The 12,297-nt window shown below is 40.1% G+C and overlaps 1 protein-coding gene across 1 annotated transcript; it reads right to left on the reverse strand.

Moving 5' to 3' along the window:
• Nucleotides 1-40: 40 nt before the first annotated feature.
• Nucleotides 41-12,297, reverse strand: meltf (melanotransferrin). Its single transcript, XM_012878036.3, has 16 exons — nucleotides 11,939-12,297; nucleotides 11,479-11,633; nucleotides 10,914-11,013; nucleotides 9,333-9,515; nucleotides 8,562-8,718; nucleotides 8,159-8,226; nucleotides 7,901-8,085; nucleotides 5,879-6,044; nucleotides 5,513-5,664; nucleotides 5,331-5,427; nucleotides 5,044-5,238; nucleotides 3,245-3,398; nucleotides 1,836-1,903; nucleotides 1,565-1,752; nucleotides 967-1,159; nucleotides 41-624 (listed from the first exon to the last, which is right to left on the reverse strand). Exons 1-16 carry the CDS (start codon nucleotides 11,985-11,987, stop codon nucleotides 563-565), a joined length of 2,172 nt encoding a protein of 723 aa, XP_012733490.2. The 5' UTR covers nucleotides 11,988-12,297; the 3' UTR covers nucleotides 41-562.

Here is a 12,297-nt window from a genome sequence, read left to right on the forward strand (position 1 = left end):
CAAAATTGTAGTTGATATTTTATATTAAAAAAAATTAGGTAAATATGGAGGTACCCTACCTAAAGCGGCTTCTGTAAACGTTAAAATCAGCCTTTTGTTTAATGAGGAAACGGCGCTAACTGTAAATGTAACAGGTGGCAGCATACACACTGATATGGCAGCTCACCCTCCGTAAACAAAGCGTCAACGACGCCTTCCATCTAATACATGTTGCCATTTTTACTCAAATCTCTGACAAAGAAAATGTGCTCTGTCTCCCTTTGGTGAATCAACGGAGAGATAAACGGAGGTGACGCAAACGAATGGGATTGGGTTTCCAGAAAAGAAGCAATAGATACACACTGCCCTAGACTAAACCTACCACGTGTGATTCAGCTGGACAGCAGGCAGGGTGGTTATTACGTCAGCCTTTAAAGTGTGAAAAGAGGTGGAAGAAAAAGAGAAAGCTAAGCCATGGAGTGACTGATAGTGTGGGGAAGAGGCTGCCATAGTGTGCATGGCAGCAGAATGAGAAGAAAAACAACACGGCGTGGGGCAGGATTCTGGAGTCGCTGCTTTACATTCAGACGTTGGTCAGCACGACGCTGAGCAAAGCCGTCAGCACCAGCCATGCGGAGGAGACCACTGCAAGGGAAAGCAGAAAACATGAACGCCATTTTATCACGCAGTCGACAGCTTTCAGATTTTTTCATTTTTGTTTTTTGTGCTTCTAGTTATCCAGTGTCCACACTTTTTTTAGGACACACAGCTCTGAATCTGTTTGTTTTGTAAAGTAATTCGAGGCGAGGTTTATTGTGAATTGGTGCAGTATAAATAAACGGAATCTAACTTCCCTTGTCTCTAGTCTTTATCCAGAGCCAGGTTGAAAAGCCAAGTGGACCTCACATTGCATTATTTCAAATGTATCATTCACTCTAAAACCAAAGAACAGTAAATATTCCTTTGAGGAAAAACAAATCCTTTTACCTGCGCTGGAGGAGTTGCACTCCATGTCCTCCAGTGAGTTCATGTAGCCTTGACCCAGCCACTCCTGATAGGTCTTTTTCTCACCAACGCCCACAATGCGAACCGTGGAGTCTTTGAAGATAAGGTCTGTGCCCGAGTAGTCCTGAGAGTCAAACATCTTGAAACCAGTACCCGTGTCACTGCTGAAGTAGGTCTGCAGAGGGGGCAATGAAGGAGGAAATTTAGGGAAACTGGAGAAACAACCGCCTGACTCTCAATTGAAAGTTTTACAGTAGAATCAGTCTAATATACAGTTTCTCTAAAAACTTATTAGCAAAAAGCTTGATGGATGTCAATGGCAAACTCAGATTGTAGAGCTGGAGAACCCACACATGCACATGGAGAACATGCAAACACCATGCAGAAAGACCCCAGACTAGGATTTGAACCTGGGACCTTCTTACTACAAGGTAACAGCTACCAACTGCACCACTGTGCAGCCCCTTATTAGCATTATACCAAATTTAAATAAATGTGTTAGCCGTCCTCTTTCACATTTTCATTTCATCCTTATTTACTTTTATGCACTTCTTCTTCTTTTTTTTTTTTTTGTTTTTACCTGTGCACGGTCCAGGAGCCCATAGATGGCATGGATGTTGGTGCCTGGTCGTACCATTACAGCATGGGAGGGCACTCTGGCCAAGTTACACAGCCTGTACTGTGAGACCTCGGCTTTAGTTCCTTGGGAACAGAGCAGCTGGAAGTCTTTGGACAAGAGATCCACAGCCCAGTTTTCGTTTGAATTACCTGAGATAAGCGACAGCCGGTGAAGTTAATTCTTGAATTTGTCAGACCTTTAAAGAAGATGTTTTAAAAGGAACTTTTCCTACCGTCGGTGTTTTGGAAGACAGTGGAATGCTTGACAAAAGCCACATCTCCATTCCCACTAGCCAGGCACCTGAATGAGCAAATGAAATGTAGAGCTCTTTTCAAAAATGCAGGTTTGAGATCTTTACATATTTACATATTCCTTGTCAATTCTTCTCTACATAAAGTAGAAGAACTCAATTGGAGCACAATCATTCACATAGAGAGACCATGCCTGTTTGCATGAAATACTCTTTATTACCTCATGTCCCAGTTAATCATTGCTGAGGCTTGTGGATAAGAAAATGTTAAGTCAGCAAAAGCTAGACGCGATAAAACGTGGCAACCATATAATATGGGAAAAATCCCATAAGATTTGTTCCACATAGTGTCATTTATACTTATAACTTCATCTGTTTACTCAACCCATGAAATCTAGCTTCTTTCATTAACTTTTCTTCAAGAGAAAAGAAAGTTTTTTTCATAAATCAAACCTTTAATTAAAAAAAAAAAAAAACTATATACATAATGGACAAGGTAAAATTTTGTTTTAATTCCAGTTTCTATGAAAACTGCTTTTGTGGATCAGTTTATTTACTTAATTAAAGGTGGAAAGGTGGAAGGGTTCCTGCTGAATCTAAGGTGTTGACTGTTTATTGATAAATTGGTATTCTGTTTTTTTTCTGCATTGCAATATCCCAAATTAAATTACATTCAATTAGATTAAATTAAGTGAAAAAAATTGCTTTCAGATGCTAATCAACTTGTAAATCTGTCTACTACAGCCAAACATCTCTGAAATGTGTCTGTACAATCATGCATATCACATATTTTCTCACATCTTTCTGCAAAGTGGCTGCTGGTTAACTTGAAAATTTGATTTTTGCCTGAATATGCCACACATTAATATATTATCAATAACTGCAGTACTTACTCTGGTTGTGTTTTTTTACTTTTATTTGAGTTTCACATAAATCCATTCTCAGTTGCTTTAGAATCAACTTTAGATTAGATTAGATGTTTTTTTTTGGTACTGATTTAGTGTGCACACTGCAAAAAGGGAACTAAAAGTAAATAAGATTTTCTTGAAATTTGTACATTCTTCCTTGATTTGAACTAAATAAGACTATTTACCAATGGAATGAATATTTTTACCTCTAAAATAAGATAATTAGATATCCTGCGCTTGAAATAAGATGATGAAGATGAGTTTTTTTTAATGGCAAACATATTACGCCATTGGCAAATAGTCTTATTTACCTGCTCAAATCAAGGAAAAATACACTAATTTCAAGAAAATTGTACTTACTTTTAGTTCCCTTTTTGCAGTGTAGCTGTTTTTTTTGCCACTGCCATGCCCAAATTTTCCCATTGTGGGACAATAAAGGAGTTTCCTATCGTGTCTTAACTGAACAGGGATTATTTTCAGTACCTGAAGGCTCCGTCGTATCCATCATACTGATCTTTTCCTTTTTCACATTTATTCTGTCCTGAAATGTCTCCCACACACAGATCACACAGGTTCTTGGGAAAGCCATCTTGGTTGGCACCAGGAACACAACTCTCTTTGAAGAATCCTCCCACCGCTGAGCATCACAGGAGTCAGAAAAGACAAAGCAAGAGTTTAGCCAAGCCGTTAAAGATGAAACACACCAGAGTATGTTTCTGACTGAGGACTTACAGACTTTAAAGTCCTTTAAAGTTTCCGACTGAGGACTTTCAACATATTAATTCTGTAAAAAAAGGGATGCTACATCTCTACCATATATATAATGTTCCAGTTTTTCTTTGTCAGATCATTGGGAGGGAGCATGTACTCCATCACGTGATTTCTGTTTTGCTTGCCACAATAGTGTGTATTTGTATTTCAAACATACATCTTTTTTTAAAATCTTGACTATTTTTTTTTCTTTTATTTCTCTTGTGTTTTCTTTGGAGAATCCAGAGATGGGTAATCAACGTTCCGTACGTAAAAAGTCTGATAGTTCCAACCGTTTGGATCCAGCTCTGAATTTGAAAAATTGTAATATTTTCATAAATAAGCCTCCTCCAAAATTGGACTAGTGTTCAGCCAAAGCAATGTTTGAAATGCAGTCTTGCATTTTTTTTTTACATTTCTTATTGCTTTGTTTACAACACAGATAAGATGAAAGAAAATCGTAAAATATGTGCAATTTTATTTTTTGACTTAAAAGCAGTAGATAATTTATCATGACAACTATCGTCTATGTCCTCTGAACAGGTCCTTCTTTGTTGAAACATTTTGTCTCTTTTCCAAGAGACTTCTTCAGTCTGAGGAGTTACCCATAAGCTCAGCCTTAGAACCATTGCATACTGGCTCAAAGAGTGAATTGCTACGATCAAAACTTGTACATGGGTGTGCTATGGGATCCCCAGTTTCTAATAATGTTGCAAACCTGTACATGGAGGAAGAGGAAAATAGAGCGTTAGAGTCCTCTTAAAGGACACCATTGGTTCAGGCATGTTGTTGACACCTGGTTTGAAATTAAATCTCAGGAGGACCCCAAACCCAGACCAAGACCAGCAGCCATCACCTATGTTGAGGCAGTTTCAGAGAAACTGAGACGTCTGCTTTCTAACCATGACATCCCGGTGGCTTTCAACCCCACAACACATTCAGACAAAGATTGGTTCACCACAAAGATCTGTTCCCCGGCACAAGCAGAGCTATGTTCTGTATGTTCTGATCAGTTATACATCGGGCAAACAAAGCGGCCACTGGCCAAAAGGATGGCCCAGCACCGAAGAGCGACATCACCAGGCCAAGATTCTGTTCACACCCATCGGCAGGACAGCCGTCACTCTTTTAGGGATGACGACATTTGCATTCCGAAAGTAGAGGAATGTTGGTTTGAAAGTGGAGTAACAGAAGCCCTTTGTGTGAAAAGAAACTCTTACAACGCTGTTATTGTGATTATCACTCAGACCTGGGAACAACTAGCGGCCATCAGAGCACTAATGATCGGTTGGTCGTCTGATGGTCCTCCTTTGCGCGTGAGAACAAGTTTTGATTGTAGCAATTCACTCTTTGAGCCACCATGCAAAGGTGCTGTTTAAAAGCCTGAGTTTATCAGATCGAAGAAATCTCTTGGAGAGGAGACAAAATGCTTCAGCAAAGAAGAACCCGTCCAGAGGACCTACTCCATTTTTTTTAGCCTGGATTATTAAACAGCATCAGGTTATCATCTACTGTATATCCCACACACTGACCTTGGGGTATCAGACAGTTTTTTGGGCTGATCAGCCCTCTCTCTATCAGGGCGGCGACAGGAACATTCCAGCCAGCTGTGCGACCATAGCCAGTGTGACAGGAGCGACCGTCACGCAGGTCATCGAGGCTACGGATGTCCACTCTGTTCTTTTTCACCACAGCAACGGCGTAGTACGCGGAGCCGTCATGGTCGTCTACACGGGAGAAATCGCACATTTGAAACTATTACGCATCAAAACCCGTCTGTGAAGGAGTTCGTTCGCTCGTGATTGCTGTTTGTTTTTACCTGTGTAGCTCTCGGCAGCAGCAGGAACCAAACCGTAGTCTTTGCCCGCCGTGTATATGTACCCTCCATCCAAAGTTATGGCATCGGCCTCATTGTTCTGCACAATTGCCAACAAAGGGAGATTATGTCAAGAGGCTTGAACCGATCGAGTAGAGCTAAATCTGTAGTTGTATGATTGTTACCTTGATCTTGGCCATGCAGTCCGTCAAAGAGTCCCCGTAGATACAGCTGATGGTGGGAGTAAGACTTTTGCTAGCAAAGGCTGCACCCATATCAGCACATTTATGCTGTTCCCCACTTGACAAAACACACCATCGAATGACAGAGGGAATGTCTACAATAGGGACAGAGATATGCGTAGATCGGTAGTTGGTCACCTTGAATTAGCCTCCCCTCAGTTTTCCTACGTTTATTTTTCTGCTAAAGAAATTCCTGGTAACATTCTTGTGACAACTGTTAGAAATGAAATGCATTCTTTGGGATATTCTTTGTGCCATTTGAAATTTAGATGTCACATATATATAAATCAGGTGTTAACAGGTTTTTACCTTTAGGCGTGCAATCCATGGCTTTCAGAACATTGTAATAGTTGGTACCCATCCACCTTACTGGGTCATCTGCCTCCACCCCATCAAACTTAGTGGTTGATTCGGAGAAAAGAACCGTTCCTCCCCCATACTCCGTTGAAGAGAACATGTTGAATCCTGACTTTGCCTGGAAAAAAAAAAGTTATTTTTAAAATGTACGCTACTGATCGAATCTTACAATGAGGTAACATGCTCTCACAATAAGGATAAAGACATTTACTTTATACCAGAGCTATACTTTTACACTGTTTATGAAATTAACTCTAGAATTATGGCCTTTTGCTATTGAGGCGCAAGTGTTACAGCAGGACATCTTGCAGGTATTTTATGTTATACTCTATGTGGATGAAGCAGCATTATCTTTAAATGCTGTTCTTTTTTTATTTATTCATGTTTATGTTAAAAAAATTATATCGACTTTGGAAGAAGCCTTATGATTGCCCTGTTTCTTAATCCATCAAAGTTTTTTTTCTGTTACTGTAAAGAAGACTCATAGATTTGTCTTTGATATTTAAAGTTTTGTTACCTTACATTATTTGCAGAAGGGTATAAGCTTTCTAAAGATTTTAAACAGTCCCACAAGGCTTGATTTTAAGCCATGTTTTATTTTCTAATTTTATAAATAATATTGGGAATAAAGTCTACGTTGATGCCAATGACAAAACAATTTGTTCTTTTGGCTTTACTCAAAGGTAGATTTTGATGTAATAATTAATTTATTTCCTTAAAGCGAGCCTGTGTAACTAATTTGGCTTTTAATTAGCAAAAATAATGTTTTGCTTTATAAATACATCCATCCATCCATTCTCCAACACGCTTATCCCCATTGGGGTCGCGAGGGGTGCTGGTGCCTATCTCCAGCTGTCAATGGGCGAGAGGCGGGGTACACCCTAGACAGGTCGCCAGTCCATCGCAGTTTATAAATACATATTCTGGCAAAGTCTAACATCACATCAAAAATTAAAGCGTTCTGATAACTTAGAATTAGTACTTTATAAATACAGATGTCGTGCACCCACTGGGAGTCGCCATTGTTGCATCCCTCTTTCTGATTTCAGTAGCCAAAAGGAGACTAACTTGTCATCCTTACGCATTTTCCTCTATCTGTCTCCTTTATGAAGACACGCTGATGGTGGAAGAGGAGTAGAAAACAAGCAAAGATGACCGTAAATCATTCTAGCTGCTGTTTTCTGTTTAAATGGAGGACCAGCCACACTCTTTGCCCAGTGAGAGGAAAGAGAAAGTAAGAGAGTGAGAGTCTATATTGGTGCAGCTATTATTACCAGGTGGAGATAATTCATGAGGGAGAGGGGATTTAAAGCAGATGCAGAGGTTGCAGCTTTCTGCTTGACAGCAGGTAAATTAATTCAATGTAACATTTAGAGCCCTAATAAGCAACTGCAGATTGCACACACATTTTGGGTTATATTTCTGGATGATAGTCTGTCCTTCGGAGTGAGTGTATGACATTTAGTAGTACAGCTCAAGGTTTATTTAATTTTCAGGTTAGGACAAAACTTGTTCAGGAAACATTTACTTGATTGTGGTGACAATATATTTGTGAGTGCTGTTTCAATATGCTGTTCAGATTATGTTAATTATTGGTTTTTCATTTTGTTATACACGATACAAGACCGCTGTCTGTCTGATTAAGCTCAAATTTATACTTTATACTTTTGTTTTGTTTTGCATTTTAAAGTTAATGTTAAACTTGTTTTGTGCAACTTTTAACAATATGTTCTCTTGGCTAGGATTGCAGTGAAAAACATGATGGGACTTCCTGGTTAATATAAAATTATCAAGGGACTTCCTGGTTAATAAGGGTTAAATAAATAAATGTTGGCACGAGACAACTTCATCTTATCTCCTTGTCCTGCTAACATCAAGTTCTTTTGATTAAACTTAATGTCAGCTGATTGCAAAATAGTTCAATTTAATAATGCTGATGATAATTTGAGTTGGATTATGGACCTCTGAACGTACCAGACCTTCATTCAGCATGTTCAGCACCACAGAGGGAGTGATATCATTGCCGACCACAATGCCGCGAAATGGGATGCGAACTAGATGGCACCGATTCCATTGAGAGACAGGAGCTCTGGTCCCATCTCTGCACAGCAGCTCATAATCCGATGACTTCAGGGTCTGGGCCCACGCTGGGCCGTGACCTGCGACACAAACGACTGGTTAGCCAACGGACTAAATCATCTCAAACGCTAATAACCTCAGGGCAGTCCTCACCATCAGTGTTTTCTTGTACAGTGGTGTGTTTGATGAAAGCCACCTCTCCGGCATCTTCAGCTAAACATCTAGGGCAAGTACAAAAACAGTTAAATGTAGTTTTATAAGTATACACCAGCAAAATGGTGTGTGTGTTACCAGTGGCTGGCTATCATTGCTCATGTTATGTGGTGCATACGTTTTTTAGAAAGCTTTGTGGGGTTTTTTCCTAACAGCCAAGGGTGTGCTCATTTTTCCTTTATATGTTAATATAGAAATTTACGTTCACAAATATTTAGAAGCAATTAGTTTTCTTTCATTTTGCAATCTCTACAAAGCCCTTTGTGTTACACCTGGCTATTTGATAAGTGCTCCATTAAGAACGTTTTGCTGACAGTATGTGGAGTACAGTGGCATGCGCTACCTGAAAGCCCCTTCGTAGCTGTAGTACATCTCCTGCTCACTCATCTCACATTTATGGTTTCCGGTGCCGTCTCCTTTGCAAAGCTCACAAAGAGATGCGGGTTCGCCGGCATTGTTAGCCCCAGGGATACAGCTTGCTTTAAAGAAATTTGCCACTCCTGATCAAAAACACAAACAAAAGCGTAGCAATAACGCGGTTTCAATGCATTGTAATGATGGACACTGCAGGACTTGTGATGAGAGAAAACACTGAGGGTATGCGAGAAACACGGCAGCAATAAAAAAGACGAAGTCATCATTGTATTGGCTGAATAGGGAGTTAGATAAGAAAACCGGTCGCTCATAAAAATGAGACCTCATGTCTCAAAGAGATTTACGTTTACTATACCCTGAATAAAGGTGAAATAGAAAAAGGAAACAAGAACTTTAGATATTTCTGTGATAAAACAATTCATCATTGCTTTAATACTGAGATCTTATTTTCAATTTCTAGTTTTCGGTCAATATTAAAAATCCCTTTTTTGCTCTCAAATAAAGAAAATGTTTTTGCACATAGTTTTTATTTTTATTTTGTCTGCGTAGAGGCCTGCTTAAATAATAATTGCGTACCTAAATAGGATGGTGCCTTTTGTCGGTGTTTTAAATAAGTAAGTTTCACAAAGTTTCCTGGTCATCTGAAAACAAGCCACCTGGTCCTACCTTCCTCATATGCCTGAGTCACATTTAATGTATGTAATATAAATACAAATGAATTATATTTAGCTATTTTTACCCTGTGGAACGTTGCAGCTCATCACGGACATGTAGCCCTGGTCAATAAGGTACCCCAATGGCATATTCCAGCCAGCAGTTCGCCCTTTCCCCGTGTGGCAGCTCTTCTTCCCCGCCAGGTTCTGGATCGTGATGGCAGAGTTTGCCTTCTTCACAACAGCAACTGCATAGTAGGAGCTGATATCTGGTGGAAAAAAATAGCATATACTGAAACACTGACCTCTACACAAACTTGTATCTTCTTTTGCCAGTTATCCCTTCATGGGTTTTATCAGTGCGTAAACATACAGTACCTGCCTCATGATCAAAGTACAGCAAGAGTTTCAAAATGTACCAGACGCAATACAGAGATTGCGGTCCGGATATGACAGGTGTCGTAACTAATAATGTAGCTGCATCAACACTTTCCACCTTACCCAGATTGCCTCTAGTTAATAAATCATCATGACATATATAATGTGTCACCTTTTTTTTATCATAAAAAGTTGCAATATGTTGTGAATTTTGCAAATCCAAAGCATTTAGTCAGTCCTAAATTATGAAATAAGCTAAAATAAAAACATGATCTATTATAATATATTCTACGGATTTACATGTATAGGAGTTGCTGTTATTTTATATCCCACCAGCAAAGATCTTCACAAATATAGCCTTTATTTTCCAGAGATCCAGAGGAAAACGCGTAACTCACAACCATTACATAGTATATTCTGTTTTGACGGCAGGACAAGAAAAGAAATAGTTGAGAAAAAAAAATAGATACAACTTCAAAATGAAGCTGAAGGCGCAAGTTCAATTGAAGAAACTCATCGCCTGCCTCCATTCAATCAGAGTCCGATACGCCTCTGATGTGAGCCAATCAGCTACGAACTGCACCTCCATGAAGCCAATCAGCATCCCACGCTCATCTTAAAAGCAACTTCAAATCCACGTCTCAGCCCGCTAACCAGCAAGCGCAAACGGATTGCATGTTGGATTTCGAATCAGATGTCCGATTCAACCCACCCCCAACCCCTTCTCCACCATCATAGCTGAGTTCATCTAGCTTCCAAGACGTTCCTCCATCCTCAACCCATCAGAGTGTTTTCTCCCTTCAGTTTTCATCACTCCCTATCGCCTGTTATTGGTCCGGCAGAAGACCACCATGTTGGGCCCGGTTCTGCCAGAGGTTTCTTCCCAAAGGGGAGTTTTTCCTCTCCACAGTCGCTTCAAGCTTGCTCATCATGGACAGTTCATGCAAACCTGTGTTTATCAAGTTGGACATCTATCTTAAACAGATCACCATATGGACTGAACAAACTTCTTCTATCTCCACTCCACCACCAGTTTCAGACCTGGGGGGAACATCCCTGTTCTCATACATCTACTTATGCATATTAAAGTATAATCCAGCATTAATGTTCCTGCCGAGGTCTGAGCGCCAAAGACTTAAAATATTGTATCAATAAAATCCTTCTAATGGCCATTTCTTTCTCTGTGAGTTTTTCAGATTGAAATGACGTGAGCGATGCTGACCATGATGTACCAGCGCAGCTTCAATCAGTGAAACCTCGTCAGCTCAGAATCAGAAGCCGAGTCTTACCGCCGGCCTTTGATTCACTTGCAGCCATCTTGAACGTTGTGGTCTTCCCTGCATTGTAGATGTCGCTGGCAAACATGGACAAGGCATCCACTTCTTTTTTCTGCAGCAATACATAAATAGCATATACGGGAATATTGGGAATGCAGATGAAAAAAAAAGAGCAATGCACAAAGAGTTGCAAAATCAGCAGCCAATGCTGTATGTTACCAGTATTTATCATTTTTGCTATATTTATTGCCCATGCTGAGGAGGCATTTAGAAACTAAACTTTAGATAACCTAATCATTCACATCCTATAATAAATTCACTTAAGTCTCCTTAGCATATCAGATTGTTTTCAATCTATTGTACAGAGGGATATTAACATCAGGTGAAGCTGAGGTGAAGTTGATGCTGTTTAGCTTACAGTAACTTGGCCACCTTAACATTTCAACTTACTCATTTTTTCTCCAGCATGCTTTGTGCTCACTCATGTTGGTCATCCAGAGCATTTTATTAGCTTCTAATGAGTCATTTTCATGTCAGAAACAGCAATTTAATGTTGGCCATGTTGTCAAAACCCCACCTGCAGTTTCTGAATGCAGCCCTCAACCGTGAGCCCCTTGATGCAGCTGAGGGAGGGACGGATGGAGACTTCGGAGAACGCCTGAGACATAGCCTGGCATTTCCTCTGTTCTGGGTCTGAGACGGTGCACCATCTGATGGTGCGCTGGCAAAACGCTGAAGATCACAAAGACATTAATCATTGCTGTGTAAATGAATGAGGTATGAAACTGCTTCTCTCTTTTTTTTAAAACACTATATTTTGACATTATTGTCTCAAAAGGTACAAAAAGTGTCTGCTTGTTTATCTTTTCCTGACAACACAGAATCAGAGTATTTCTAATTTGTCACCGCAGCTCAAGAGTGTTACATGTTCTATGCAGCAAAGCCACAACAGGTTGTAATTATGAAGGTGCTCATGAATGAACAAATCATTTCATTGCTGGTATCTATCTAACTTATGTTTAAAAAGCATTTTTTACCGGCTTGCAGTAGTAGTAGCAGAGGTCCTACTGTCTTCCACGCGGCCATGGCTGTTGCTTTGCTCCCCCTCTCTGTTAGAACAGCCGTTCTGTCTTTCTCCACCTTATATGACCACTCCTGAGTCAAAGTCCGTCTTTATCTCGAACGCTCGACAAAGTGCTGAACGCAGACCCGGACGAGGGTGTGATTTTGGTTAGTTACGATCAGAGTTCCAACCAAGAGTAATGCAGGGAGCTTTTTCGTGCTCAGTTTAGAGTTTATGAAGTGTGCCTGACTGCTTCACGTTCTCTGACACACCTCTGCCGTTGCCACCTGGCTGCAGGCCAAAGCGTGGACAGAGGGGCTCTTTTACAGTCCG

The sequence above is a fragment of the Fundulus heteroclitus genome, chromosome 9 (genome assembly GCF_011125445.2).
Source record: "Fundulus heteroclitus isolate FHET01 chromosome 9, MU-UCD_Fhet_4.1, whole genome shotgun sequence".
Lineage (NCBI taxonomy): Eukaryota > Metazoa > Chordata > Actinopteri > Cyprinodontiformes > Fundulidae > Fundulus > Fundulus heteroclitus.

Coding starts and splice junctions, on each gene's coding strand:
- meltf (XM_012878036.3), bottom strand. CDS start 11,987: ATGGCCGCGTGGAAGACAGTAGGACCTCTGCTACTACTACTGCAAGCC. Junction 11,014..11,478: donor GCTGCATTCAGAAACTGCAG/GTGGGGTTTTGA, acceptor GTATTGCTGCAG/AAAAAAGAAGTGGATGCCTT. Junction 9,516..10,913: donor AAGTGAATCAAAGGCCGGCG/GTAAGACTCGGC, acceptor TTTTTCCACCAG/ATATCAGCTCCTACTATGCA.